At 34.2% G+C, this 27111-nt stretch overlaps 1 protein-coding gene across 2 annotated transcripts in view; it reads right to left on the minus strand.

Moving 5' to 3' along the window:
• LOC136039608 (dual oxidase-like) overlaps positions 1–27111 on the minus strand; it is a 180335-nt gene that overhangs the window by 33606 nt on the left and 119618 nt on the right. For both annotated transcript variants that reach the window (XM_065723497.1, XM_065723498.1), the window contains exons 15-20: positions 26649–26824; positions 22829–22992; positions 17798–18172; positions 16473–16766; positions 11566–11783; positions 7858–8022 (exon numbers count right to left, since the gene is read on the minus strand). In XM_065723497.1, the coding sequence (XP_065579569.1) occupies positions 7858–8022; positions 11566–11783; positions 16473–16766; positions 17798–18172; positions 22829–22992; positions 26649–26824 (1392 nt within the window). The remainder of the gene's footprint in view (positions 1–7857; positions 8023–11565; positions 11784–16472; positions 16767–17797; positions 18173–22828; positions 22993–26648; positions 26825–27111) is intronic.

Consider the following 27111-nt stretch of genomic DNA (forward strand, 5'->3'; position numbering starts at 1 on the left):
TAAAGCCAATGAGCCTAACTGTTAGGGCTAAAAATGAAAAAATACTACAACAATATAGCTAGAAATTACTGCTAAAACTGGAAAATTATCCCCTCCTCCAAGATCCTGTACCTTGATGTATTTCGTTAACAAAGTTTCTATGGGTGCAAAGGTCTTTTCCAAACGTGTAGGCATAGAAGATGGCATTTAACATGTCTGGCATTATTGTTATTGCATCTCTATAGCAGGAGTGAATTACGGCGGGCTCCTACCATCCAAAAAGTTCCCGTGATAGAAACTATATAGTTAGTGTGATTCCTAATAAAATATCTAAAGCCAAACCGGCCCACTACGACAAAACCACAGAAATAAATCTTGAAAACGACGGATCAATGGCGAGTTGAGAGAAACAGAAGAGGGGACAAATGGATATTTTGCCTGTATTGGGGGAGCGGCGGATGTTAGAAAGGGGAATGAATTTAAACCATAAGGGGTTTAAGAACGGAAATAATCTAAAATGAAAAAAGAATAAAAAGAAAAATTAACGACGAAATTCTCCTCTCGACGATAAAGAACTAAATAACAGTGAAATAATAAAAACAATTGTAAAGAAAATTAATTCTTACGTTGTGAAATAATTTGATTTCTTTGGCTTTGAATTCTTTGGTTTATTAAAATTCCTTTAAATTAAGCATACAATATTTAACGAGTAACAGTTAACTAATAGTATGATGCGAGCATGTGTGCAGAAATGTATTTCGAGGGGGGCGATGATTATCAGCAAAACAAAATTTTGGTGTTACCCAACATTCTAATTTTCACGGAACCTCACAACCGAGAGAAAAAGAGGACCCGAATAAGCGATTCAATTATAAAAAAAAAAAAAAAATCAAATGTCAACTACCCGATTCAAATAGTAATTAAATAAAAAAACTGTTTTTTTAACTGCAAGTAAGGAGCAACATTAAAACTTAAAACGAACAGAAATTATTAGGTATATGAAAGAAGTTGTCCCCTCTGCAACGCCTCGCTCTTTACGGTAAAGATTGGCTCTTTCTCACAACTTACTTTTTAATACAACAAAAAACTTTATCGTAAAGAGCGAGGCGTTGCGGAGGGGACAACCCCTATATGAGGGGGTTTGCCCCCTCGTCAATACGTCACTTTTTACATTAAAGCTTGAATTTAATCCCAAATCTTTAAGAATGACCCCTGAATCACAAAGGCCGTAGAATAAATAGCTGAAATTACTAAAAATACTTTAGCGCAAAGAGCAAGGTATTGTGGAGGAGAAAACCTTCTTATATACGTAATATTTTATGTTCGTTTTAAGTTTTAATGCTACTCATTACTTCCAGGTGAATTTTTTTCTCATTGTTTCTTTTTAAATAATGCTAGAAAGTCCTGCACCCCCTTCATGGAAATTCTCTTCCTTCATACAAGTCCCCTCCATGGAAAGATCCTCCCACGTAACCCCATCCCCCGACCCACTCCCACTCCAACGCGAAAAAGTCACCCTGAAAACTTCTATACATTTCATAGTAACCATAACTATATGTAAACAATGGCAAAAGTTTGTAACTTGCAGCCCCTCCCCCAGGGACTGTGAAGGATTAAGTCGTTCCCAATGACATTGTTATTATATTTTCAACTAAGCTGAACAAAATGGCAATCTTGAAATTTTGATCCGATTAAAAAATGTGCGTGGGAGGGGACCTATGTCCCTCCAGTTTTTTGGTCACTTAAAAAGGACACTAGAACTTTTAATTTCCATTATAATGAGCCCTCTCGCAACATTCTGGGACCATTGGGTCAATACGATCACCCCTGGGAAAAAAACAAAAAAAAATAAACAAAGGAACACGCATCCGTGATCTGTCTTCTGGCAAAAAATACAAAATTTCACATTTTTGTAGATAGGAGCTTGAAACTTCTACAGTACAGTTCTCTGATAAGCTGATGAACTAATATATTTAAAATCAGAACTAAAATGCAATTCTTTTGATGTAACTGTTGGTATCAAAATTCCGTATTTTACGTAATATAGTAATCGTCTCGGTTACTATTGAGCCGGGTCGCTCCTTACTACAGTTCGTTACCACGACTGTTTGAAATAAAATGTTAAAACATTAAAAGATAAGAGAAAAGAATCAAACAAGAAAGAATGTTCGGAGAAAGCCTTACAAATTATTCTAATGAACAGGTTTAAATAGAGTCATGAACAAATAAATTCATAGCATTTGACAGGATTAGCCTGTAATAGCACAATAGATTGGTCCTGCTTGGCAAAACAGGGCCAGGGATTCAATAACAGCCACCACAGGGCCAACGGGTAGTAGGAGGCTGCTGGTAAAAATTTTGTAAGAAACATCATTTGTCCCTGGCTTTCTCATCCATTTCTACTTGAAATAATTAACCGATGATGAGGGTTTATCTTTTAGAAGAGGTTGGTTTTTATCTTGTATTCTGTGGTTGTTTTGTGTTTGTGCTTTCTGTGACCTGTAATTTCGTGCTTAACAGGACCACGGGTATCTGTACCTTCTTCCAACTGGAATTTTGAAACTCTTATAATACTTATTTTTCTTATATATACACATATTTACTGGTTTTAAGTTCAGATTTACTGGAACAGTAGTCTTCCCAACCTGTAAAAAGAATCAGTTTGCAACCTCTGACTACTTTCGCGGTCAACTTTCGTAGTCTGCTTTTGTATCTTACTTTGGCAACCTCTGAAACCTTTTTGGAAACGCCATGTGTGGTATCACGGTAGATATTATATATATAAAACGAGTCTCCTAATTGGGTTGAATCCAGTGGCAGCCGTGTGTATGAATTTTCTTTTTTTTACTTGCACTTTTTTTTTAGCAAAGATCTCTCTTTTTTAGCCTGATTTGCACTCTTTTTGGATGTCAGTAGCTGGCAACCCTGCTTGAATCCTTTCCTTCAGGCAGGAATAAACCAAAGGGATCTACAAATATATTCTTGTCTTACAATTTCATAATGCGATATGCAGTATCCTTAATAGTCGAACATAATTAAAATTAGTTATAGCAAAAGTATTAATAAAAAAACGAATGAAATGTAATTCACAAAGAAAATGTGACCTTTTATTTATTGCATTCGGCTAATAAAATTGAAGATAGCCAAAATATTAATAGCAAAACATAAATAAAACTCACAAAAATACTATTTTTAATGAATTTTGTTTTATTGTATTTTTTATGGCATCCTTTTAATCTATTTTTAATAATAAGAAAACCCTGATTATTTCTATTTCAAGTTCAAGTTCATAATTTCATTTTTAAACGATATTGCCCGATTTTTCAAATGTCCGTACCAACGTCACGTTTTTAAGAAACACGACATACGGCACTGGCACAAACAATGTAATCCTCGAGAGACCAGTGCAACCCAAGGGCTTAGAAAGAAAACAAAATGAAAATTAAAAAAGACTTTCACTTGGGCAAATATTTGGGGGGTTTCTGCTTTGGATCTAAGCTTAAGAACACATTTCTCTGATCTTCCAAGTCGTGTTTAAACTAAGTAAGATTCAATTTATGCTTTGATAAAAACAGATAACTAGTGGGTCTTTTTTTCATTACAGGTATTTGAACGAGGCGTTTCTAAGCGAATTTTCTAAGGTGATTTTCAAGAATTTCCAAAATTAGAACATCAGATGGAACCTACATCTCCGCGTCGCTCGGTAATTTTAGCAAAATGAAATTTAATAAACATAAAATGAAATTTGGCTAAAGTTTGGCTAAACTACACGCCAAATAAAATTTGGCTAAACTTCGGCTAAAATAAACGGGAAATGACATTTTGCTAAAATTTGGCTGAACTATACGCCGAATAAAATTTGGCGTCAGAGCTGTCCGAGCTCAGTTCCAGTTATTTGGATAAAAATTTAATCAACGCAGAAGTCCTGACTTGTGGACCTATGACTGTAAATAACCTCAAATCCAGATTCGGTCTATAGAATGTAGTCTGAACAATCCCAAACCCCCTAAAAGCGCACGAGGAGCCTCCAGTACAAGGTTTAGCAAAACATTTAAAAATAAAAAGATGTTCGTATCTAATAGAAAACTGTTTTAATAATCAGACACACCTCCCTTAGTGAAGGACCAGCTATTAATGGCACCTCCTAAAGTTTGACTATAACAACTTGATATGAAAGTATACTGGAGAGGGGCTTCGGCCAAAAGTGTCTTAAAATTCTAAAACTCTTTTAAGAGTGAGTTTCAGGAGAGCCACAAAAATTTCCAAAAAAGTTGGCAAAAAAAAATTTCAAAAAGCCAATTTCGGTACAAATCTAATTGTACAGAATAAAGATATATTTATAGACATTCTAACACCCAAGTATTGTATACTTACATACTTTGTTTTTAAATTCAAATCCAAATTAATTTACAAATTATAAATTATACTTTATTATAAATTTACGTTATATATTTACACACTCAGGGATTTAGGCACATTACTGTGTCTCTAGACACTCCAAATGAAATTTACAATGAGAATATCCAAATTAAACAAAAAGGATTTATAAGTAAATTGTCTTCCAAGAGATTCCCTTTGGAGTACAGAGTTTTCGAATTAAAGTAACTTAATATCCACAGGTGAAAGAGATAGAAGCCAATAAAAAATTTATACGGTAAAATTAATAAAAAAAATTAATAAGCATTTTATCTCAACGCTTGGTTTCAAAGCGCTTGGGTTGGAACTCTTTACAAATTATCGATACTAATATTATAGCTAAAAACTCAACTAATATAGCTAAATAGCCCTCGATATATTATAAATCGATTTACTAATAAATCGATATCGATATATCGATATCGAGTATATACTCGATATACTAATCCCTTTGGAGTACAGAGTATTCGAATTAAAGTAACTTAATATCCACAGGTGAAAGAGATAGAAGCCAATAAAAAAATTATACGGGATTAATAAGCATTTTATCTCAACGCTTGGTTTCAAAGCGCTTGGGTTGAAACTCTTTACAAAGTATCGATACTAATATTATAGCTAAAAACTCAACTAATATAGCTAAATAGCCCTCGATATATTATAAATCGATTTACTAATAAATCGATATCGATATATCGATATCGAGTATATACTCGATATACTAATCCCTTTGGAGTACAGAGTTTTCGAATTAAAGTAACTTAATATCCACAGGTGAAAGAGATAGAAGCCAATAAAAAAATTATACGGGATTAATAAGCATTTTATCTCAACGCTTGGTTTCAAAGCGCTTGGGTTGAAACTCTTTACAAAGCATCGATACTAATATTATAGCTAAAAACTCAACTAATATAGCTAAATAGCCCTCGATATATTATAAATCTATTTACTAATAAATCGATATCGATATATCGATATCGAGTATATACTCGATATACTAATAAATCGACATATTATAGCTAAAAACTAACTGCAGAATCAATGCAATTAAGGACAAACCACAGCTGCACCTTCTTCACCCTAGTCATTTCGAACCTCTACTCTTTAGCCTACTCATTCCCGTGAATATCTAATTTCCTTTAATTTTGTTATGGCCCGTTCGACCTTATTTACGACGCTCTGCTTTCCCTTATGCCACGGAAGGATGCACGAAAAGCGCCGGTTCTGGTAACCTATCATCTACAGAACGTCGCCTGCTATCGACGATGATCTTCTTTCTCTTTGGCCTCAGATGGAGAGATAAAAGGCAATATGTTTGGTAAACTATCATACATAGAACGTGGTTGACTATCGATGGTACTCTGATTTCACTTTGGCCTCAGAGCTTTATTCACATGTGCTTAGCACCGTAGATATAGCCCAAAACAAAACATCTTCGCCACATTGAAGGACTACGCTGGCACGATTTTGTTAGCAACGAGAACCTCCTGGCATTAACTGCTCAAACGCCCTTCTCAGTCCAACTCACCCAGAAAACACTACCTTGGAACGGACATCTCCTTCGCCAGTCCCACGACACTCCTGCACGAACGATTTTTGACTTTGATCCCGTGCTGCATGGTGGGAAACGCTCAGGAGATCGTCTCCAACCAGATGGAAGGACATGGCAGGTGCCTTCTTAGCCATGGCAAATATTCAGGAGGATATCCACATCCTTGCAAGAGACCGGTCTAAATGAAGGCCCCATGTAGCATCGCTCTCGACGCCGGAAGCATTTCGGCAGGATAATTAAGTCAAAGCTAAGTCAATAAGTAAGGAGACAGCACAACTATAATCCACAGAACGTGGCCTGCTTTCGACAACACTCAACTATCTTTTTGGCCTCAGGAAGAAGCACAAAAAACACCATTTTTGTGGCAACCTATTATACCGCATCAAAAGAACGTGGCCTCGCTTTCTTAACCTTTCTTCCGTTATTACTCTAGAACAATAATCGATACACAAATATTCTTTTCCGTCTGATATTTTTGATACACAGATATTCTCTTTGTTTGAAAGGAATTTCTACAACTATCCAAAATGTGGTATAATTTACCAAATAAACTGCAAAACCAACCTAAGACACAGTATAAAGTTGTCACGTGTGTGTCTAGAATAACATCAATTTCGAGGGGCCATTTTTAACCTATTTTCTTTTTTTAGATTTCAGAAACACGTTTCAAGCACTTCAAACTTTTTGCGTCAGATCAAAACAGCTGTTTGGATCCAGAATGAAGATTAGACTTTAAGCAATTATGTGTATTTGGAAAGCCTTACCACTAATATGCGGTAGCATATTGCCTGCAAGAACACCTGCTTATGATGTAAATATAGCAAATAATTCTGATAACACTTAATTCAAGTCTTTATCGTATTTTTCTGTCAAATACAAGGGATAATTAAAGAATGGCGAAATCTAAAATCTAGAACGGAAAATTAAGTGATTTTGTAGTCATTTATAGGTAATTTTTCGTGCCCCAATTTGCTCGAAATGAAGATTAGTTAATAAGGCAAATGAAAAAATGTGTGGAGATAAGAGAAGAATTTTTTTCATTAATTATGTGATTTTTTTAAGAGATTTTTTGAAATTTTAAGAGATTTTTAATTTTAAAATTTTTAGGAGATTCCTAGGAATCTTAATAGATTCTTAATATTGAGATTTTTTAAGATATTTTCTGAAATTTCAAGAAATTTTTGATTTTGGGTTTTTTTTTAGAGATTTTTAGAAATTTTAAGAAATTCTTAAGTTTGAGATTTTTTAAGAGGTTTTAAGAAACAGCTTTTCAGAATTTTTAGGAAATTTTTAATTCTGAGGTTCTTTAAGAAATTTTTAACTTTTAATGGGATTCTTAACGGGATTTTAAATTTTGAGTTTCAAGAAATTTTCAGATTAGATAGGAATCAAAGACTACAGTCGCAACTGACTGTGCTGTATTACCCACCAAAACTATCATAATCCAAAAAATTGTGCTTCGTAGTTTTAACGTGTGTTTCTTTTGAAATCCTATGTTAATTTAGACCCAACCTGAAAGTAGCAACAAACTTAAAACATATTTAGAACAAAAGTAGCATGCAAAATATATATGGACACCAGTAGGGGGGAGAGGTGATCAGACTGGGACACAAGAAGATGTTAAATAATGGAGATAGGAACATTTTCTAAATAAAAATTAAAAAGAGAAAAAAGAAAAAATATATTTTTATTCTTTTCTTTTTCTTATTAGTCTTTTCTTTTTTCTTATTAGTCTTTTCTTTTTTTGATCACCTTATAAGTTAGGCAGCCTTATCAGTTTTTCCATACTCTTTGAACAGATATTCACCTCAGAAGCAATGCGACATTTTTGTGTAAATTTAATATTTTTATGCAACGTATCCTGTTATTTTTCATAATTATGATTTGTTTCAATTTCTATAAATTTTACTTACCTTTTTGCAGGCAACGCCAGAGTACCGATTGGTTGATGTACCAAAAACCAAGTCATTCAAAATAGAGGCGTACGGAGTGACACCGATACCTCCTCCTACCATAACAGCTACCTCAAACTTGTACCAATCTTGATTACCTCCTCCAAAAGGACCTTCAAGTCTCACCTTAAATAAAAATGAGTTCAAATTACATTTAAACACAGGGGACTCAATTGGAAGGCAGGGGACGGCTTTTGCCTCCATAAATTTATTTTACCCCCTCCCCTCCCCCCTCTAGGTTTTGAAAAAATACATTTTCGCTATTTTAATTGAAAAATACCTTTTTTTGGTATTTTCATAGAAAAAATGGAAACAAACAATAAAATAGCCCCCTCCCCCGAACAAAAAATCATTCATTGCTCATCCTCCCCCAGGACACCTATGTGTCATCTAGATTAATTTTAGCCACTACGGCAAAATACATTTCACCCTCATTAAAACCAGTAGAAAAGGTTTGATCCAGAGAAGTAATTTTTAAAGGATAAATAAGTAGCAATACCCTTTCACACAACCAAAAGAATTTTGAAGAGGAAAAAAAACAAGAGGAGCATTTTCATAACTCAGGGATGAATATCCGTTCCGGGAGGGAAGGTAAAATGGGCATTCGTTTCCCCTTAACTGAAAAGAAATACGAAAAAAGTGATTAATTTTCAAACACTCAGGGAAATCTGAAACTTTCTGACCAAAATTTATTTTTCGAGCCTTTACCCTACCCTCATCGATATTTAGCTGGTTTGCTTCCCCTTTACCGCTCCCCTCGAGGATACCTATGGATCAGCTATTCTAACTGTCAGCCGCCACAGCAAGGTACATTTCATCATCATTAAAAAACTGAAGAAATGGGGATCCAGATAGCCCCAAGCCATTCCGCCACTGCCAAAAAAAAAATAATTAAAACAGAATTGGCGCGATCCCCATGGCCAATGCAACAAAAACCTAAAAGAAGACAATAAGGAAAAAATAATAATACATAATTAGATAAGAAATAAGACAAAAATATAAGAAATAAGAGAATATAATAAGAGAGGATTAACAATAGATAATTATATAAGAAACAAGACAATAAGATAAGAAATAAGAGAAGATAATAAGAGAAGAATAACAATAGATAATTAGATAAGAAATAAGAGAAGATATTAAGAGAGGAATATCAATAAATAATAAGACAAGAAATAAGAGAAGAATAACAACACATAATTAGATAAGAAATAAGACAATAAGATAAGAAATAAGAGAAGAAAATAAGAGAAGAATAACAATAGACAATTAGATAAGACAAAAAGATAAGACGAAAAGATAAGAAATAAGAGAAGACAATAAGAGAAGAATAACAATAGATAATAAGATAAGACATAAGACAATAAGACAAGAAATAAGAGAAGACAATAAAAGAAGAATAACAATAGATAAAAGGTAAGACAATAAGATAATAAATAAGAGAAAATAATAAGAGAAGGATAACAATAGATAACAAGAGAAGAAATAAGAGATGACAATAAGAGAAGAATGACAATAGATAATAAGATAAGAAATAAAACAATAAGATGAGAAATAAGAGAAGACAATAAGAGAAGAATAAAAACAGTTAATTAGATAGGAAATAAGATAATAAGATAAGAAATAAGAGAAGATTAACAATAGATAATAAGATAAGAAACAGGACAATAAGCTAAGAAATAAGAAAAGATAATAGATCGTAAATGAGCTTTTCATAAAAAATTTTCGAATTTACAAGAAATACGGTTTTGTTCAACCGATTAAACACACATCAATATTCCAAAAGTAATAAAAGTTAATAAAAATTTATGCTTAGCAATGCTTAAACATATAATTTCCAATCCAAGAAAGCTATATTAGCCTTGACTTTATGCTGGAACAAAAACCTGTTTCTAGTAAATTAGAAATGTTTCCAGTGAATTTAAATCGAACAAAAAAAAATGTTTCCAGCGAATAAAATAATGTCAAGAGCTTCCACAAAAATTTAGAAATCATTCCGATTACAAGAGGAACGAAAAGATAGACTTGTATGCAATAACTCCATGGTTGGTCTACTTCTGAGACATCAATTGGAAAGATGGGAGTCCAGCTTTTCTACAATTTTTAAGCGAAACTGAGATCTAAAGCTCCAAATATTCTTCACAATCTAAAGATAAAAAGCGGTTTATTGCCGAAAAAAAAGAATATGCACGTGTTAACACGTTGAATTTGTATAAAAAATCGAATCTCATTCACACCTGATATATATATATATATATATATATATATATATATATATATATATATATATATATATATATATATATATATATATATATATATATATATATATATATACAGAAGTCAGTGGCTAAAATTTGTTGAGTGTTATTGCTTGTGTTATTACTCGATTAGATGTCAATCGATTTATAAAAAGTGTCAACGAATCGTGGGTTCTCTTCACCTCGAGAATTACAACTTTTTATTCAGAAATCTCAGGACTAGTGGCTTCTTAAGGAACGATCAAGTGACCAGAAATGGGCAACATGACGTACCTCTTTGACTCCTCCTTGCACTCCTTGACGAAAACCTTTATTACCTACATGACATCCATGTTGTAGAGCTGAAACTTTCCCGTAATCTTGGCATTGTCAGGAAAATGAAGCATAAGTTCCCTCAAAAACTCTTCATCTACTTTATAATGGACTTATCCTGCTCTAAAGTATAGAGCGTCAATTTGTCAGTGATTCAGTGAATATCCCACCTAAAAAAGCTTGATTCAATCCAAAAACATGATCTGGAAATCATTGGAAATGTGGACGAGTTTCTGTCACTTGCATCGCTGTATCATTTGTCGTGCTTTGTTACTGTTTCAAATTTTTCTGGATTACTTCCATCGGCATTCAAAAAATTGATCCAGCTGGCATCAGGACAACATCTTATGAACACGGAATCTACACCAAACGCTTGTGAGCCGAGCATCTACAGTGCGTTTGGATTTTACCTCGGATGTGACATGCACAAGAGTGTGAAGCATGCTTCCACAAGAGCTGATATATAGAAACTCCCTTGAGCATTTTAAAAATAATTCATAAAATTATCTGATTGATTTTAAATAAATAGAGTTAATTAATAATCAAGATTTTTTTTTAACTATTTAATTGTTAGCTTAATGTGGTTGTGTTTTCGGGGAGGAAGGGGGAATTCATTAGATGTAGAATTGTATTGGTAGGGTAGTTATGTGAAGAGTGAAGCGAGAGCCGTGACGCGTAATTAAGAGGAATGGTTAAGTTTAAGGGACTCAACATGCGTTTTTACAAAGAGAAGCATAATTTTTTGTTTATTTATCTCTATTTATATTAATAAAACCTGATTGAACCTAAAATCTGAATCTATTCTTTCAAATACACGTATGTATCTATGTACGTATAACACTATGTCCGTATTATACATCCATACGTATTATACGTCTAATCGTACTATATGCGTATACGACGACTTAGCAGAAGTATTTAACAAAATACGTCGTTTGTTTTTCATTTATTCACTGGCTCAATTTTATCCTGTTTGTTTGTAGTTTTTTTTTCACTTTTTCTAAAGTTAAAACAGGATATGTGCCACAGAAGTAGGCATTCCTAAATAATTGTGGTCCTTGAGACACACCTTAATTAAATAAAATTTAAAGTTACTTACGGTTGGACTATCATTTGGATTGAAGTTGCACGGATCAAAATAGTTTCGAAGTTTCCATGTCCACGGACCTTGTGCTTTGATGTGCACCGAAAGAAAGTTTTCGTTCGGTGCTGATGTGAGGGTAAATGAATGAAACTCTTCTGGCTTTATGCCGGTGCAAGAGAGACGCACCCAATGTCCAGAAAGATATTTAAAGTTTGGAGGGCGATAAAACTTTACTGGAAAAAAAAATAGATTACGGTGAAATTAAGAATGTGAAAAATTGAACAGAGACCTTTAACCTTCAAATTTCTCGGGAAGCAAAATAAGAAAAAACGTGAACAAAAACACACGACAGAAAAATGAAAAAAAAAAACATAAAAATAGTTTCATCACATAATTTCTTGGTATTAGATTTTTCAAATATGACTTTTGAATCCTGTTAAGTCCATTTAGAGCTACTAAAATACAAATTTTCTGCCAGTAACTGATTTTTATCACCTATTCAGATACAAAGTCGGATGTAATGTTTATCTTAAATTTAGTCGAGAAGCGAAATCTAAAAAAAAAACCTAGACAGTGATACCCTTTTTATACCCTTTCTGATACCCAATCAAATACATTATTTTATTTACCTATTACTGACTTTCTTTTCCTGATACCTTATTTACCCCTTCTTATACATTAAAGATATACTCCAATACCCATTCTGGTGTCTATTCAGACTACTGACATCCAAAGACGTTTGGCTAATGTGGTATTTATGCAGTAAATTAAATAATCTAGTTATTGCATTAAATTAGACATAATTAAATAATTAAACTTAAAATGCAAGGAATGTTGTGTTTTTCACTCATAATCAAGAAAAAAAGTTCAATCTTTCTCGGCAAGGGATTGCCTCCCATTATTGATCTAATCGGAAAATAAGAGAAGACTTGGGATAGGGGGGGGGGGAGAGAATTTATAGTCAGTAGAAACAATATTTCAACCGAGGCCACCACTCAGCCTACCTAAATGCACAAAGGACAAAAGCAAATACGGAAGTCCATAAAACATAATTCAAAAGACGAAGTCAAGAGTCACCACTTCCCTTTCTATTTCGTTTCAGGGACGAAATGAGGGAATTTTATCGACTTTCTATTTCGCAGTAAAAAAAAATCTTTTCACACATAGGTTTATCTAACCTAGATAAAAAAAATAGTTTAGACAAATGTTATTCATTTGTTATTTATTATTTGTTATTCTAACAAATTTAGTTAGACTATATTTTTGGATTTCGATTCGGTAAATTTGTATTTATGATTTGAATACATAAATAAATGTTTATTTGATTCCAGGAAGTATTTACGTTTTGTTTTTTGTCTCCCTGTCTTTTCTTTTTCCATTATTTTTTCTGCTTTTTTGACGATGTACTGTGTTTTCTGTTTTTAACCGTTTAGATGAAAAATTTTTGAAAAAAACCATTGAAGAGGAGCAGTGAATTTCTGACTTACCGTGCTAAATATCTCAAATCTATAAATGAATTATAACTATTTATATAAATTATTAATATCTATTAATATTAATAAATGTTTATCATAAATTATAAATATCTATATAGAGGTGGGAAAGTTGGTTCTTGCAACATAAAATTCGTATAGATAAAATATTTGCATTTTACAATTTTTTTTTTATTTTCTCTTATTGCCATGGTCAGCCAGTGTTGTCTAAGAACATATTTATCTATTTCAACGTTCCCCTTTTCTGGGAGAGGTGTATGAGAAAACCTTTCCCTCCTTTTAGTTACTTTTTTTGCGAAAATACTTCTTCATTCAGGAAATGGATTTCCGGTTTATAATAAGACTCATAATATTGAGGCGGGAAATTTTATTCTTGTAGAGTAACATTCGTATTTCCAAGAAATATTGGCATTTTCTTCCCTTCTCCACTAGTGAATTTTGCTCGTTGTTTGGTTGTCCAACATGTTCTTTTATTGCCATGGTTAGTCAGTGTGGTCTCAGAACTTATTTATCAAATCCAAATCTCCTCTTTTCTGGAAGAGATTCGCGAGTGACCTGTTCTTTTCTATTTGTTACTTTTTTTGCGAAAGTACATTCGAGAAATGAATTTTCAAAATTGAGATTTATGAAATAGAGGCGTAAAACTTAATTCTTGATGCTAAAAATTCGTATTTCCAAGAAATATTGGCATTTTCTCCCTTCTTTACTGGTGAGGTTTGCCCGTTGTTCGGATGTCCAACATTTTCTCTTATTGCCATAGTTAGCCAGTGTTCCCTCAGAACTTATTTATCGAATCCAAATTTCCTCTTTTCAGGGAAAGATGCAAGAAAAACTTTTCTCCTTCTTTTCGAGACGGATTTTTTTTTCTTTTCTGCAAAAATAAATGCGGGAAATAAATTTCCAATTATGAAACTTATTATGTAGAGGTGGGAAATTTATTTGTTGCAGAAGTAAAATTGAAAGACATAAATTATAGAACAATACACGATAGGAGATAAAAAACAAAACGTATATAAAAGAGAAAAAAATTTTGTCAGAGGTATAGAAACCGTCCATTCAAATGGAGAGGAGCTCCCTATTCACCACAATAAAACACATTTCTATTGTGTCTCCCTGATTCTTTGTAGTTAGAAAAAACATGCATTAATTCAAAAACGTTCAGAAATTAAATAGAAAAAACAAGTTTTTTTTTACTGAAAGTAATGAGCAACATTAAAACTTAAAACGAACAGAAATTACTCCGTGTATGAAAGGGGCTGTTCCTCCCTCAACGTCCCGCTCTTTACGCTAAAGTTTTACTCTTTCTCTCAATTCTACTTTATTAAACAGTAAATAACTTTAGTAAATAACTTAACTTTATAAATTTGTGTATATTTTCTGAAGCTGTCAAGATTCATAAAGCCCTTTTTTCGATATTGACGGGTTTTAGCATTATGGCCTGCCAAATGGTCGTTAGATTGTAAGCACATTTGGATGGATTAGCGCTAACAGTCCCTGTCGAACCTATATAAGCTTACACCAGGCTCCCGAGCTGGCCATCAACTTATTTCTGGGATGTAACATATATAAATGGGGCAGGAGATCTTGGAAGAAAATGTCAACCGTGGCACTAAGCCATTTACCATCTTTTGTACTAAAACAATTTATTGAAATTTGTCAGCTTTCAGGTATCTCAACGGTACCTCAGGTATCTCAGGTATCAAAAATGCATTCCATAATTATACACCCGATCTTTGCAAGTAAAAAAAAAAAGAAAATACTCAATCCCAGGTAAATAGTCACTTCCCAGTCAATACTTTTCTAAGAGTTATGTTCCAGGTTTGATAAAAAGTTAATAATATTTAATACAATTAATTTTTTTCGGGGAAGGTGAGAGTGAATTAACAGTTGGAACGATCAAAAATTAACTTTGTATTATTGTTTTTGTGACTACGGCTAAATAGCATCTTTAGTGTATTAAATTTTGCAAAGTCATCATCAAATTAAGAAAAATTAATGCAAATGAGTGTTGATTAAGCTATTAACACTCATATTTTTTATATTTTACTGATTATTCATTAATGTTAATAATATTTTAATAGCCAACTATAATGCGCATTAAGACATTATTTAATAGAACATTCCATGTTCACAATTAATTCGCATTAAGTTTGAAGCAAATACGAGTTAAACTGCATTTGCCACCTGGAACACACTCTTTATATTTAATTAAACTCATATTGCTACAGGCTATTACGTTTACTGTAATGGCACAATTTTCCTCACTACCCTCCAATCCCTTTTGGTTAAAAAACCTCAAAAATAGTTTAGCGACTTCTCTGGATACAATATAGTCTAACCCAACGATACCATAAATACCGATACAGGCATCATATAAGTGGAACGATACTTTTAGGAAGCATCGTCAACTTTGGTACAGAAAGATTACCTTTTGGGTAATCTGTTCCAGCACTAGAAGGCAATGGGTGAGTCTTCTTTCTAACCTGTTGCTCTCTCTCTGGATTACCTCATTACGCAAGTCATTCGTCAATTTTCGATATGCGGTTGCAAATGTGATTGAATCCGATACGAATGCTCGTTTTGTTGGCAGGGTCTTCTTTAACCCTTCTGGCATTACTCAAGAAGACCTAAGATAGGGCATCAAGGGTAAGTTGGGGCACCAATGAGGTACCTTTACCATCTCTAGGCGACAGATTCGATGTGATGTCAGTGCTTTATTTTACAAGTACATGCACCACCCTCACTCTGGCCACCATTCTCAGCTTGCGCCGTGGTTTTTCCAGCCAAAAACACAGAAACACCCCGCAAAGACGTAACACCCCTCACAGATACTTTTGAAGAACAGCTTTGTAAGACACTACACCTTTTGGAATGGTGTCCAAATGGAAACTATCCCTTAAAAAACCGACCGTTATTCCTTTAAAGGGAAAAACAATACAAAAAGAAATAAATCAAATATATGATTAAGCAATATTCTTAAAAACTAAAATTACCAATCAAGAGACTTCCTGAAAACCACTTAAAAAAAGAAAGTTAACTGAGAATTGAAAAACGCTTTAAAAATATAAATAAATAAACGATTATATGCATAAGAAAAACAGTTAAGCAAAGAACTCAGCGGCATCCTTAAACAAAAATTCCTTTAAAAATAATTTTTACAAAATTCCAAAACTAAAATCAAAATTCAAAACTACATAAATAAAACTTATACGCTTCCTTAAAAAAATTAATTAAATAAAGAGATTATAAAAATCAGGTATTAAATAAACTAAAAAACCTGAAATGAATTAAACAAATAAACTTACAGAATCTGTCATTAAAGTAAATTAAAAGTAAACAAACAAACAAGGTGAATATACAAAATATAAACAAAAAAAGTAAATAAATTATTTAAATGAAATAAAGTAAATGAATATATTAAATAGTCACCTTTAATAACATCGGAGGGTAGAAGCTCAGTCTCAATAATGTCTAGCTCCATGTACCTTGTTCGTAAGCTAATCACTTTATCTAGAGTGAAAACAATTCCAGGTCCGATGAAAAATATCCAAAATCTTGGCTCTCCGGTTAGCCGAGCCAAGCCATGAATCAATGCAAACAGATAGAGAGCAATATATAGGGAGTGTGTGAGCCAGAAATATTTGAAAGCCTTCTTTCGAACCATTGGGTGAGCAAATATAAAAATGACCATCATTATGACGAATAAAACCACCCCAGTCAATCCTAAAAATGAAGGGTAAATGCTCTGAATTTGTTGGCATCCTTTTCATTTAACACTCGAAAGAGAAACAGATTAAAAGTGATTAGGAGAAAGAAAGAGGCAGATTAAGAAAGAAAGAGGCCCCAGAAAAAGGCAGCGATGTTTTTACAATAGGGTGAAGGTCGGAAACCGTACAAGCGTGATATACTTTTGGCTTTTGAATTTAGTTTTTTTTTTTCTCTCTTTTTTGGTAAGCAAATATGTGAAAATTTTACCAAGTCTTCAAAATCCTTCATCGGCAAAATTTGGCAAGGTCCGAAGAAAAAAAAAACGAGTCAAATCATTTTTTAAGTAAAATAAAAGTCCTAAAGAGGGAAGAAATTATTTTTGGATACCACAAAAAAACATGTCCTTGAAAAATGGTTGCACAATTGCACAGAATCATAGAAAAGGGTCTTGTTTTTTGTTTACGTTAATCTTTTATTGTTTTGGCCTCTTTTGTTTCTTTTATTGCCGCTCCACTATTTAAAAAAAAAGATTTTGGCGGGTGAAAAATAAATTTTAAGGTATAAATTTTTCACAGTATAGCCAAGGACAGACCAGGTCTTAATTAATAAGTATAGACAACCAATAAATTAATCAAGAACATACTGTGTCTCCCATAACCTTCTTTTGCTCTATACTCATCATAAACAACAGATGGTCATGGATTGTTACGGTATTTTCTATCTAAAGAGGGAAGGAAGAATAAAAGGGAATAAGAGGGAAGAAAGAGGGATTGTCACGGTAGGTATATTCTATCTAAAATTCTTATTCTAATGCATTTCTTAAGCGTCAAAACCAACATGAGGGCGACCTAAAAGGAACTCAGCACCTCATGCGCCCCCGGACACCCCTGCAGCCTCCCCCTGTATAAGAAATTCCAAGACACCCATATTAATCAAAGGAGTAAAAAGATCAACAAATTTTATATATTAAATGAGTAAGGTAATAAGGTCTAAGTAAACCCCTAAAAGACAGTATTACAGTCAAATATCAATTAGAAAACACTTACCTGTCATTGTGCCAAAGAGCCAATATGTAAATTTGGGTTGAAAGTCTCCAGGTAAGGACAGTTCACGCGACAAACACTTCAAATGCTCAACTGGTTGAGTGCTCACGTGATAAAAGTTTACTACATGACCAGCAGTATGTATCATACTAAAGAACAGTGCAGTCAAAGCACAAATCTTATGAAATGGTACATACGCGTCCAGAGGAATATATTGCTGTATGCTGAATTCTTTCAACTTTGTGATTAGATTTCTAGACATGGTTAGTAGGAGGATACAGTAGCAGAATGACAAAGATGCTGCAGATCCGCGGGTTATAGCAATACCAACTCCCATGATGTGTCGAAGGTCTGTGTGTTCAGACATGTATGAATAGTCTGAAAAACATTCAATCATTAAAACCGTAAAAGTAGCTAGGGTTAATCTTGGGGGAGAAAGGATGAGTTAATCTCTGGTATGATAACTAGACTAACTAACGCTAATTTTCTAGATCTATAAGTGCCCCTCTGCCGTAAAACTAGGAGACAGTTACATAGCCGTTGAAACGGATTTTATAATTGAGTTATCAAAATAACTACAGTCATGATGGATTGAAGGTCAAAGTATTCAGACATATACGAATAATCCGAAAAATATTCAGTTATTATAATTTGTCGTCAGTAGTCTTTTCTGTGTCTATATATTTTTACCCCATCTTTGTTTTTGTACCGTTTTTGGAATGGGCAATAAAACTGTCTATTTATCTATCTACCCAAGCTACCACCAAGAATTATATCTTAAAATTCACTTTTTAAAATTATCCCCAGGTTTATGGGGGGAAAAACCTCAATATTAAGTGAAAATAATACATGTACTTGATACACTCTTTAAGGGTGAGCACTTTTCCAAAAATCTCAGACTCAAGACCAGAGCCATTCCTAGGGTTGGTAATACCCAGGGAAAAATTAATTACAGCTTCCCCTTCTGACTCAAATATAAGCAAAAAAGGCGAATCAAAGTGCAAAATTTGATCAAAGTAGGCAATCCCCCAGCCCCCCGGCTGCCGTGGAAGCTGATCTGGTTGCCCCTCCTCCTAGGATCTGCTTTGCTTAAGACAACAATTCCAATGTATTGGGGGAAACTCTAAGAAGTTTCAACCCTGTACCAGGTATTTTGAATAATCTTGTTTTTCAGGAGGAAGAGAATTATTTTTTTTATCTTTTTAATTGGTCATAAATGTAAAGATAAATGAAAAACCGGGTGATATTCATAATTATGCCACTAGAAATGCTAAAGTAAAGACTTAGAAAAATGAATACGAAACAATAAATTCAAAATGAGCTAAAAAAGGATGTTTGTACCATTTTGGATGCACCCATTGAACATCGAGCGGTGTTATCTACGTTATTTTATTGATTTTCCGAGTACCAAAATTTGCAATCGGCATACCCGTTGTAGATAACATTAAATTTCTGGGGTACTGAGACCGGTAAGCTGCCAACCCGACTTTAAAACCATTGAGGCCTACTCGCTTGCCGAAGAACCGATACTCGAACTAATCACTTGAATTTCAATAGCAGGTCTCTGTGCGATTCTATGAACCCGCAAATGGTGGTCCTATTTCAAAAACTCCTTCGTCAACTTTGGTGAAAATTTTGAAAATATCTACTATATTAAGAAAGTATACGATTTTAAACCCATACTTTTTCACTTAGAAAAAGCTTAGAAGTAGAAAAAACCTATGCTATTAATAGCATGTTGCTATGTGATTCTAAGACCCCAAAAATTATGGTTCTATTTCTAAAAACTCCATCATAAATGTTACTGAAAATTTTGATGTTTGAACATATTTACTAAATTTAGAAAGCATATAGTTTTCAAAATATACTAAATAATTTAGAAAAAGTTTTTGCAGTTCCCTAAACTATTTCTAAACTCTAGAAATTCAAATATACGATAGCCATGAAGGAGGTTTGACGTTCGAAGATTAATTGTCTCCTTTACAAAGTAACTCCGCAAAGAACTTACCGGATAGAGAAAAGCTATTAAGAAAGAAATTGCTGTATAAGACGAAAAAGAAATTAGAAAGTCTTTTTTACGGATCGGTTAATTGATATATATCCATCTTATTTGGAAAAAACAAACGAGACAGCTAAATATGAAAAGAAAAATCCCATCGCGTGCAGGGTTTTCTAAGCCGATTCTATTAGGTTCTAAAGACTATTTTCAATGGTATCATAAATAGTTTTATAAATTTTACTTTTTCATTAAAGTTCTTTTAAGTTTTTTGTTTTGAAACGCCTTTACTGTATCAGAATTTTTACTCAAGAGTTTTATTCATCAATAAATACAGATTGGAAATATATACTCTTACTCTCCCAAGTAAGGCTCCATAGCCAGGGATACAAAGGGGATAACAAAAAAAATACAATATAAATAACAAAATATGTACAAAATAGATCCAAAACATTCTTTGAAGGAGCAATTTCAAAGTGGTGGCAAAAAAGTGGTGGCATTCTTTGAAGGAGTAATTTCAAAGTGGTGGCAAAAACAGTGGTGGCATTCTTTGAAGGAGTAATTTCAAAGTGGTGGCTAAAACAGTGGTGGCATTCTTTGAAGGAGTAATTTCAAAGTGGTGGCTAAAACAGTGGTGGCATTCTTTGAAGGAGTAATTTCAAAGTGGTGGCTAAAAAAGTGGTGGTATTTCTTTGAAGGAGTAATTTCAAAGTGGTGGCTAAAACAGTGGTGGCATTCTTTGAAGGAGTAATTTCAAAGTGGTGGCTAAAGAAGTGGTGGCATTCTTTAAAAGGAGTAATTCCAAAGTGGTGGCTAAAACGGTGGTGGCATTCTTTGAAGGAGTAATTTCAAAGTGCTGGCTAAAAAAAATCCAGGAAAAGATTCAAATGCAAGAGATAAAAATTGAAATAACAAAGGCTGAATTCCATAGACTTTTTTTCAAACAACTATTATCCGTAATCAGGTTTGAATAGTTTTCGCAAATTGGACAAAATTATCAATACAGTCCAGAATGAATAAATACCTTGAAAAGATCAGAAAATTACATGGCTAGAAAAATTTCTTGTGGAATATCTGGTGACAGGATAATAATAATAATAATAATAATGATAATAATAATAATAATAATAATAATAATAATAATAATAATAATAATAATAATAATAAAAATTGTACAAGGGAATAAATCAGAGCACATTTTAAGATCTAGTTTAAAGCTGAATTAGAAACGCTTCTTAAGCAATCAAAATCTTATTTACGTTTAGAGACCACAAAGTCTACACCCAGTAACAATGATTGGAACAGTAAAAAAAAAAAATCGTATGCTATAACCAAAACCCGTATTTGAGCATTATGTCACGCTTTGTGCCACTTGAGCATTACTGCGAGCAAACCTTTTATGGAATGGTTTGATGTAGCATCAATAAATGTTTTGATCAGTATGATCAGTGTGAGCACGGTTGATCAGTATTGTTTGGATTGATTGGAAGGTTTAGCCTATATAATTGTCTTATACCTAATAATAAGGAGAACAACGAGGAGCAATAAGGAGTACAACGAGAGGAAGACAATGGTCCCCTTTAAGCTTCTTATTCTACTACTACTAAAAACTCACCGCAGCACCAAGCCACCAGAGGCCAACATAGCTACGCACACTCCTCCTCCACCCCAATCGACTCAAACCTCCCTCTTTACACCCTCCCAGAAATTTCCCTTATACCTTAAATGTTTCTTTATGTCATCCTTCCATCCCAACCGCAGACGACATGCTTTCCGTTTAGCCCTGGACGGTTGGCCGAAAAGGACAATCTTTGGCAATCTGTCATCCTTCATCCGCAGTTTCGTACAGCCCTACTTTTCGTACAGCATATTGTTGAAACACGGTCAGTCAGCTTCTTAAACATGAATTAATACATAAATAAGTGGCCATGGGGCCCTTTAGTGGAGTTTGCAGAACATGGAGTCTTTGTGTTACAAGTGTACGTGGAGCCTTTGAGGGGATTATTACCTCTTTTTATTAAATGTTTCTTTTTAATATATCTTATCCCATTGGTAAAAGCTTCCTAAGGTACACTATCTTTATGACCCTTATTACACCAATAAAAATAGATAAAAATAAAGACAATTACACCTTCACAAAGATTTATGAAGGCGTGCTAATTCAGGAAAATGAAGAAGAAGGGCCTAGAATTTTCACAATAATTTTTAGTGTAGTTAGAACAAAAATGTATTTTTCAAAATCTAGGGGGGGGGGGGCTTTTTTCTTTTTTGAAGAAAATACCAAAATAATGTCATTTTTCTAAATCTGGTGGGGTAAAATATAGGGGACAAATGCTACCAAGAGCACTCCTGGTTTTATACTATCGTATATAAGCACGCCGGCAAAGAGCTAGATGTGCTTACCTGAAGGAGGAGATGCCTATGAATGTGCTTTAAACACAGCTTTGTTAGGCACTGCACTTCCATCTGTAACGTCTCCCTATCCCAGATAGGGATATCCCTATCCCATCTCCCTAAGCGGTTTAATCCACGAAAGATATCTCCCATCTCTGCATTCCTCCAAACAAAGATTCTATAGATTCATGAGACCAAGTGATGAAACAGCCTAAAGGGCTAGTGATACATTGTGCTACTTGGACGCGACTAATGCAGTGAAATTCCTTAATAGTAGCAATAACCCAGTCTATATACAATACTAATTATCATATAATGTCTTAAAAGTCATTATTCCGTGCAGGAAAAAAAAATTGTTTTCTGACTTTAGTATTATGAAGAGAGAGGCACGTTGCAAACCCTTGACTTTACCCTCCCCCCATCAAAACACCTAGGAGAAACAGTACACCCAAAGAAAATCAACCAAAGAAAGATCATATGACTGTATGGATTATAAAACTAACTAGAAATGTAATAATTTTTACGACATATATCACATATATGTCACATAAAACTAACTAAGTTATAGAGCCAATAATATATATAACACAATGATATATGAGATATAAAACTAATGGTAATTATAAAAACAGAAATTTACTCACAAATAAATCTTTCCAAGAAGAGTGTGATTGTGATGACGTAAAAAACGAAAAGGTAAAAAATATTTTGACGGTTTTCCTCCAAGTATGTTGTAATGGTATCATATTTCCTGAGAAAGAAGTGTCTATGTCGTTCCAGAGTTGGGTCAACGTGGAAGCTTGTCATTCTAAAATAAAACGTGTCAATTAAAAAATACAATAGGATTTTTAGGGTAAAGTGCCTTTTTACCCACCTAAATTTTATCTTGTAAGATCACTTTGAGGAAAAAAACAATGTAAATAAATATATAAAACAAAATAGACTCGGATCAATCCGAAACAAAAAATTTAAAACTTTATAATTGAATATAAAACTGTTGAATTCTATGTATTTAGAATCAGCATAAATAGATCCTTTTGTGGATCTCTTTGTTGTACCAGATTCTTTCGTCTCTTTGTCACACGTAAGCATATTACACACCCATGCGCCCTTCCAATTGCAGGAAACGAAATCTACAGTCTCGATTTTACAGCTCCCCATCAAGTTAAAGAGCATAAAGTCATGAGCATAATTTTACAGGGGGAGGGGTAAAGGTCCACCTCAGGAAATAGTTTAAATCCAGTTATGGCCTTTCTCTTGGATGTTTTTAGTTTAAGGAGACTATGCCTAGGCCAAAGAACGTGCAAACTAGGGAGTTAACCTAACAGTCAAAATAGTTAAGAGACTACCAATGTACAACCTGCTAGACTGCTTGGGAAATAAAACGAGATCTAAGGAATGCAAGTTGTATCGGACATAGCTGATAATCTCAGACCAATAGAACTATCGACAAAGATGCCAAGCCGGCTAAGGAATACTGAACTCGTAGGCCACGAGATTGCTTCATATATTAGAATGGAGCAGACAAATAACATCGTTTTTCGGTTTCCAGGTGACACCAAGCCGTGCAGAAACAGCAGAAGTCAAACAGGCAAGATTGGTTATACAATCCCTAAAAAAGGAGCAAAGATATGCGAAATGAAGAAGGACTACTGTCCCTGTGACCAAGAATTTGATTAACCGTCCGGTGAAGTTGTCTAACCTACCATGGTTTGCCTTCTTCCTACCATGGTTTGCCTACCATGGTTTTGGCCTTCTTCCAGCAGCTTTCAGGTTGACCAGTTCAGGTTGACCTAATTCATCAATTAGAGACTAGGATTAGCTATGGTTCGGAGTCAGAAAGAAGTGCTACATCGTGTGCGAAGTCACAACCAAATATTAGCTATGTCCACAAACTAGAGACCAAAATTTTACTGCTGTAGTGACCACACATAACTACATAGCTATTACACAATTAAAGAGCTCTCGGAAACTCTTTGAGATCAGTCTACACCTGAAGCCTCTACAGCCCCGCAGTTTAAAATGTCTTTAAATTATGAGTTCTAGTGTAAAACATTTAGTCAAATAGAACTATGCATTGTTAGCAGCTAAGAAGAAGACCGATTCAGCAGGATATTTGAATTAATCCCACTTATCGTGTAAGCATTTCTATGCTTATCAGCCTAACTTCTATTTCTGTATCACTGCAAATGTTTGCTTTAGTTATATATGATAGGCTCCTTTTAAGCAGTCAAAAATCAACAGCATTACAGGTCGGTAACCATAATTCACCAACTACTCTGCTCATAAAGTGTGCAGGTTTCGCAGCATTTCAATTTATACTATGCCATCTGCAAAGGACAAGGGTTCGAATCCTAGTGTACCCAATTATTTAGTTTGGGACGGGGTCAGTGGTGTGACTCTGTAAGCTCAGCCAGAGTCGACCCAGCTCTAAATGGGTACCTGGAGAAACCTGGGGAAGGTAAACAGGAAGGATGTGCGAAAGCAGAGGATGGTTGGCCCCCAACCCCCGATTGCACTTCCTGGCTGAAGGGCCAAGAAACGGAGAACTGCAGCGCCGGTAGGGACAGTAAAGTCTAATGCCGTATTATTTATCTTTACCATCTGCTTAAGCTATGAGCACCCGAGTGAATAGAATAAATGAATGAGAATATTCTCATTGAAAGAGAGATGAATGAGAAATCGTAATAGTTTCTGACCTTCACAAATGTCTTCAATAATTTCCCATGTCTTCATACATCTTGACCTTTCGCGTGTTTTCTTTCACTTATAACGACGTCCTAGATTACTCTTCCCCCGCCCCTTAATTCAATCTTGGGTGGAATATCCCAAGGGAGATTCAATACAGAAACTGAAAACCTTTTGTTGACATTTTGATTGATTTCCCCTTTTTTTAGAAAGCAAATGTAGGCTACTGGGATATTGCAACTCTGGCTAAGATGACTGTTAGTCACGTTTTGTTCAATAAAAGAAAAAAGATATTCCTTTTCTTTCTTATTTTTATTTTATTTTTTATTTTTGTTTTCAAGCCGTCAAGTTTTTAAATGCTCGCAGAAGGTATTTTGGGCCTTAACCCCATCAAAATACTACAATGCCAAATAAATGTGGCATCGTATACCACATCTCTCAAACTTATGATAAATGAAATTAAAAACGATATCATCAGCTTTTGGAAGAAAACTTTCTATCCAGAGCCATACACAAAATTAACTGTTGGTTAGATTACACAGAAAGAGTAGGCAACCCACATTGTGCATTGAATAAGTCCCTCCCCTCTCCCAACTTAATAGTGTCCGAAGAACTCCACCTGTTGAGAAATTCGACATAGTTACCCTGAGCATTCAGTTTTCCGAATTCTAAGGATCCGTTTTTCAGCAGATATAAGTTGCTAGCCTCAAAAGCAGAGAAAAATATTCCGAAAAACTGACCTGGCCATGTTTTCTGAGGTATATATGAAATTCGATTTAACTTATTTATGTTCCAGACCAATAGCAACAAACTCAACTTTGTTGCTATTGCTATATTTGACGTTACTGAGTATACAATAACGATAAAATTCATGTGGTCAACTCCGTAGAAAATGGAGAGGAAGGGGCATGGGCACCCATAAGGGGGCAGGGGGCTCCATCTACGAACCTGGATGAATGACGCTGCCTTATATTTGTACATCTTGTTTTGAGATTTCTATTATACAGCATTGGAGTTCCGGTTAGACCATGTAAGCACCCCTAAGGGCAACCGCGGCATCAAGGCAACCCCAAAATTAATTTGGGAATTTCGTTCTCCGACATTATATATTTTATATTTCAGTATACTTATATAACTAGCAACGCAAATGTGGAAAATCATACAAAACCCTAACCTGGTAGTGGTTTTAAGCGTTTGAGAGATTTTGCGCCACTCCTTTGAATCCCAAGCTAAAAGTGATAAAACTTCTTTTGTTCCTATTGATATTATCAGTTTGAGAGTAAAGCATAAAAGATCTAACTGCTTAACTGCACAGAATGGGGATTAGACACCCCTTCTCCAACCGAGATAAAATTGTCAGAAGCCCCTCCCCCCTACTGAAAAATTGGACAAGCTTGGGTATTAGAATTTTTCAGCCTTTTGGAATATGTGCATCGCTATCACTAAAAACGGAGAAAAATTATTGAAAAAACTTACGGAAAAAAATAAGAAACTCTACTTAGCTACTTTAAATTCAATGTCAATAATAGAAAAGTCTCTTTTGTTACTATGTTATTACTTGGTATTATTGAGTATACAGCAAAACTTAAATCTATAGTCAACTGCGAATAAAAGTGGAAGGAATGGGGGAGGGCATAACATCAAGATCAAGAATGCCCCAGGGAATTCTAGACAAATTTAATCTAGACAACTTTTTTTTTGTATTTTTAAGCCTGTTCACCAGGAAATACACAATGCTAGCATCAACAACTGAGAACAATTATCGAAATAAATTACCTGGCAACGTTGTTTGACGTATCTAAGAAATTCTGTTTAGCCCCTTTAAATTCAAGGCCAATAGCAACAAAGTCTCCCTTATAGTCCTTCATCATTAGCTTAAAGTCGTCATAAGTCAATGATTCTTTGGCTTCCAAACCGGCCTCCTCAAACATACTGTCTATCAATTTTGTTACCTAGAAGAAAAAAAGACGAGCTACATTTGCGACGGGATCTATATTTGGATAGGTATTTAAATTAAGGATTTACCTCCCCCTCCCCAGAGGTTTGATCAGATAGAGGCCATCAGGAAGTACAGCAAGAGCACTTAATTTTACTTTCTGCAATTTTACTTATCCTCAAGTATCTCTGACTTGACATTACCTGAAACAAATCTGCTATTTTGGTTGTAGTGTCTGAATTCCTTGATCCTCGAACTTTTTTTTTTTTACTCTGCCGGTTTCCACATCTAAACACATACCAT

This window comes from Artemia franciscana, chromosome 19, assembly GCF_032884065.1.
Source record: "Artemia franciscana chromosome 19, ASM3288406v1, whole genome shotgun sequence".
Taxonomy (NCBI): domain Eukaryota; kingdom Metazoa; phylum Arthropoda; class Branchiopoda; order Anostraca; family Artemiidae; genus Artemia; species Artemia franciscana.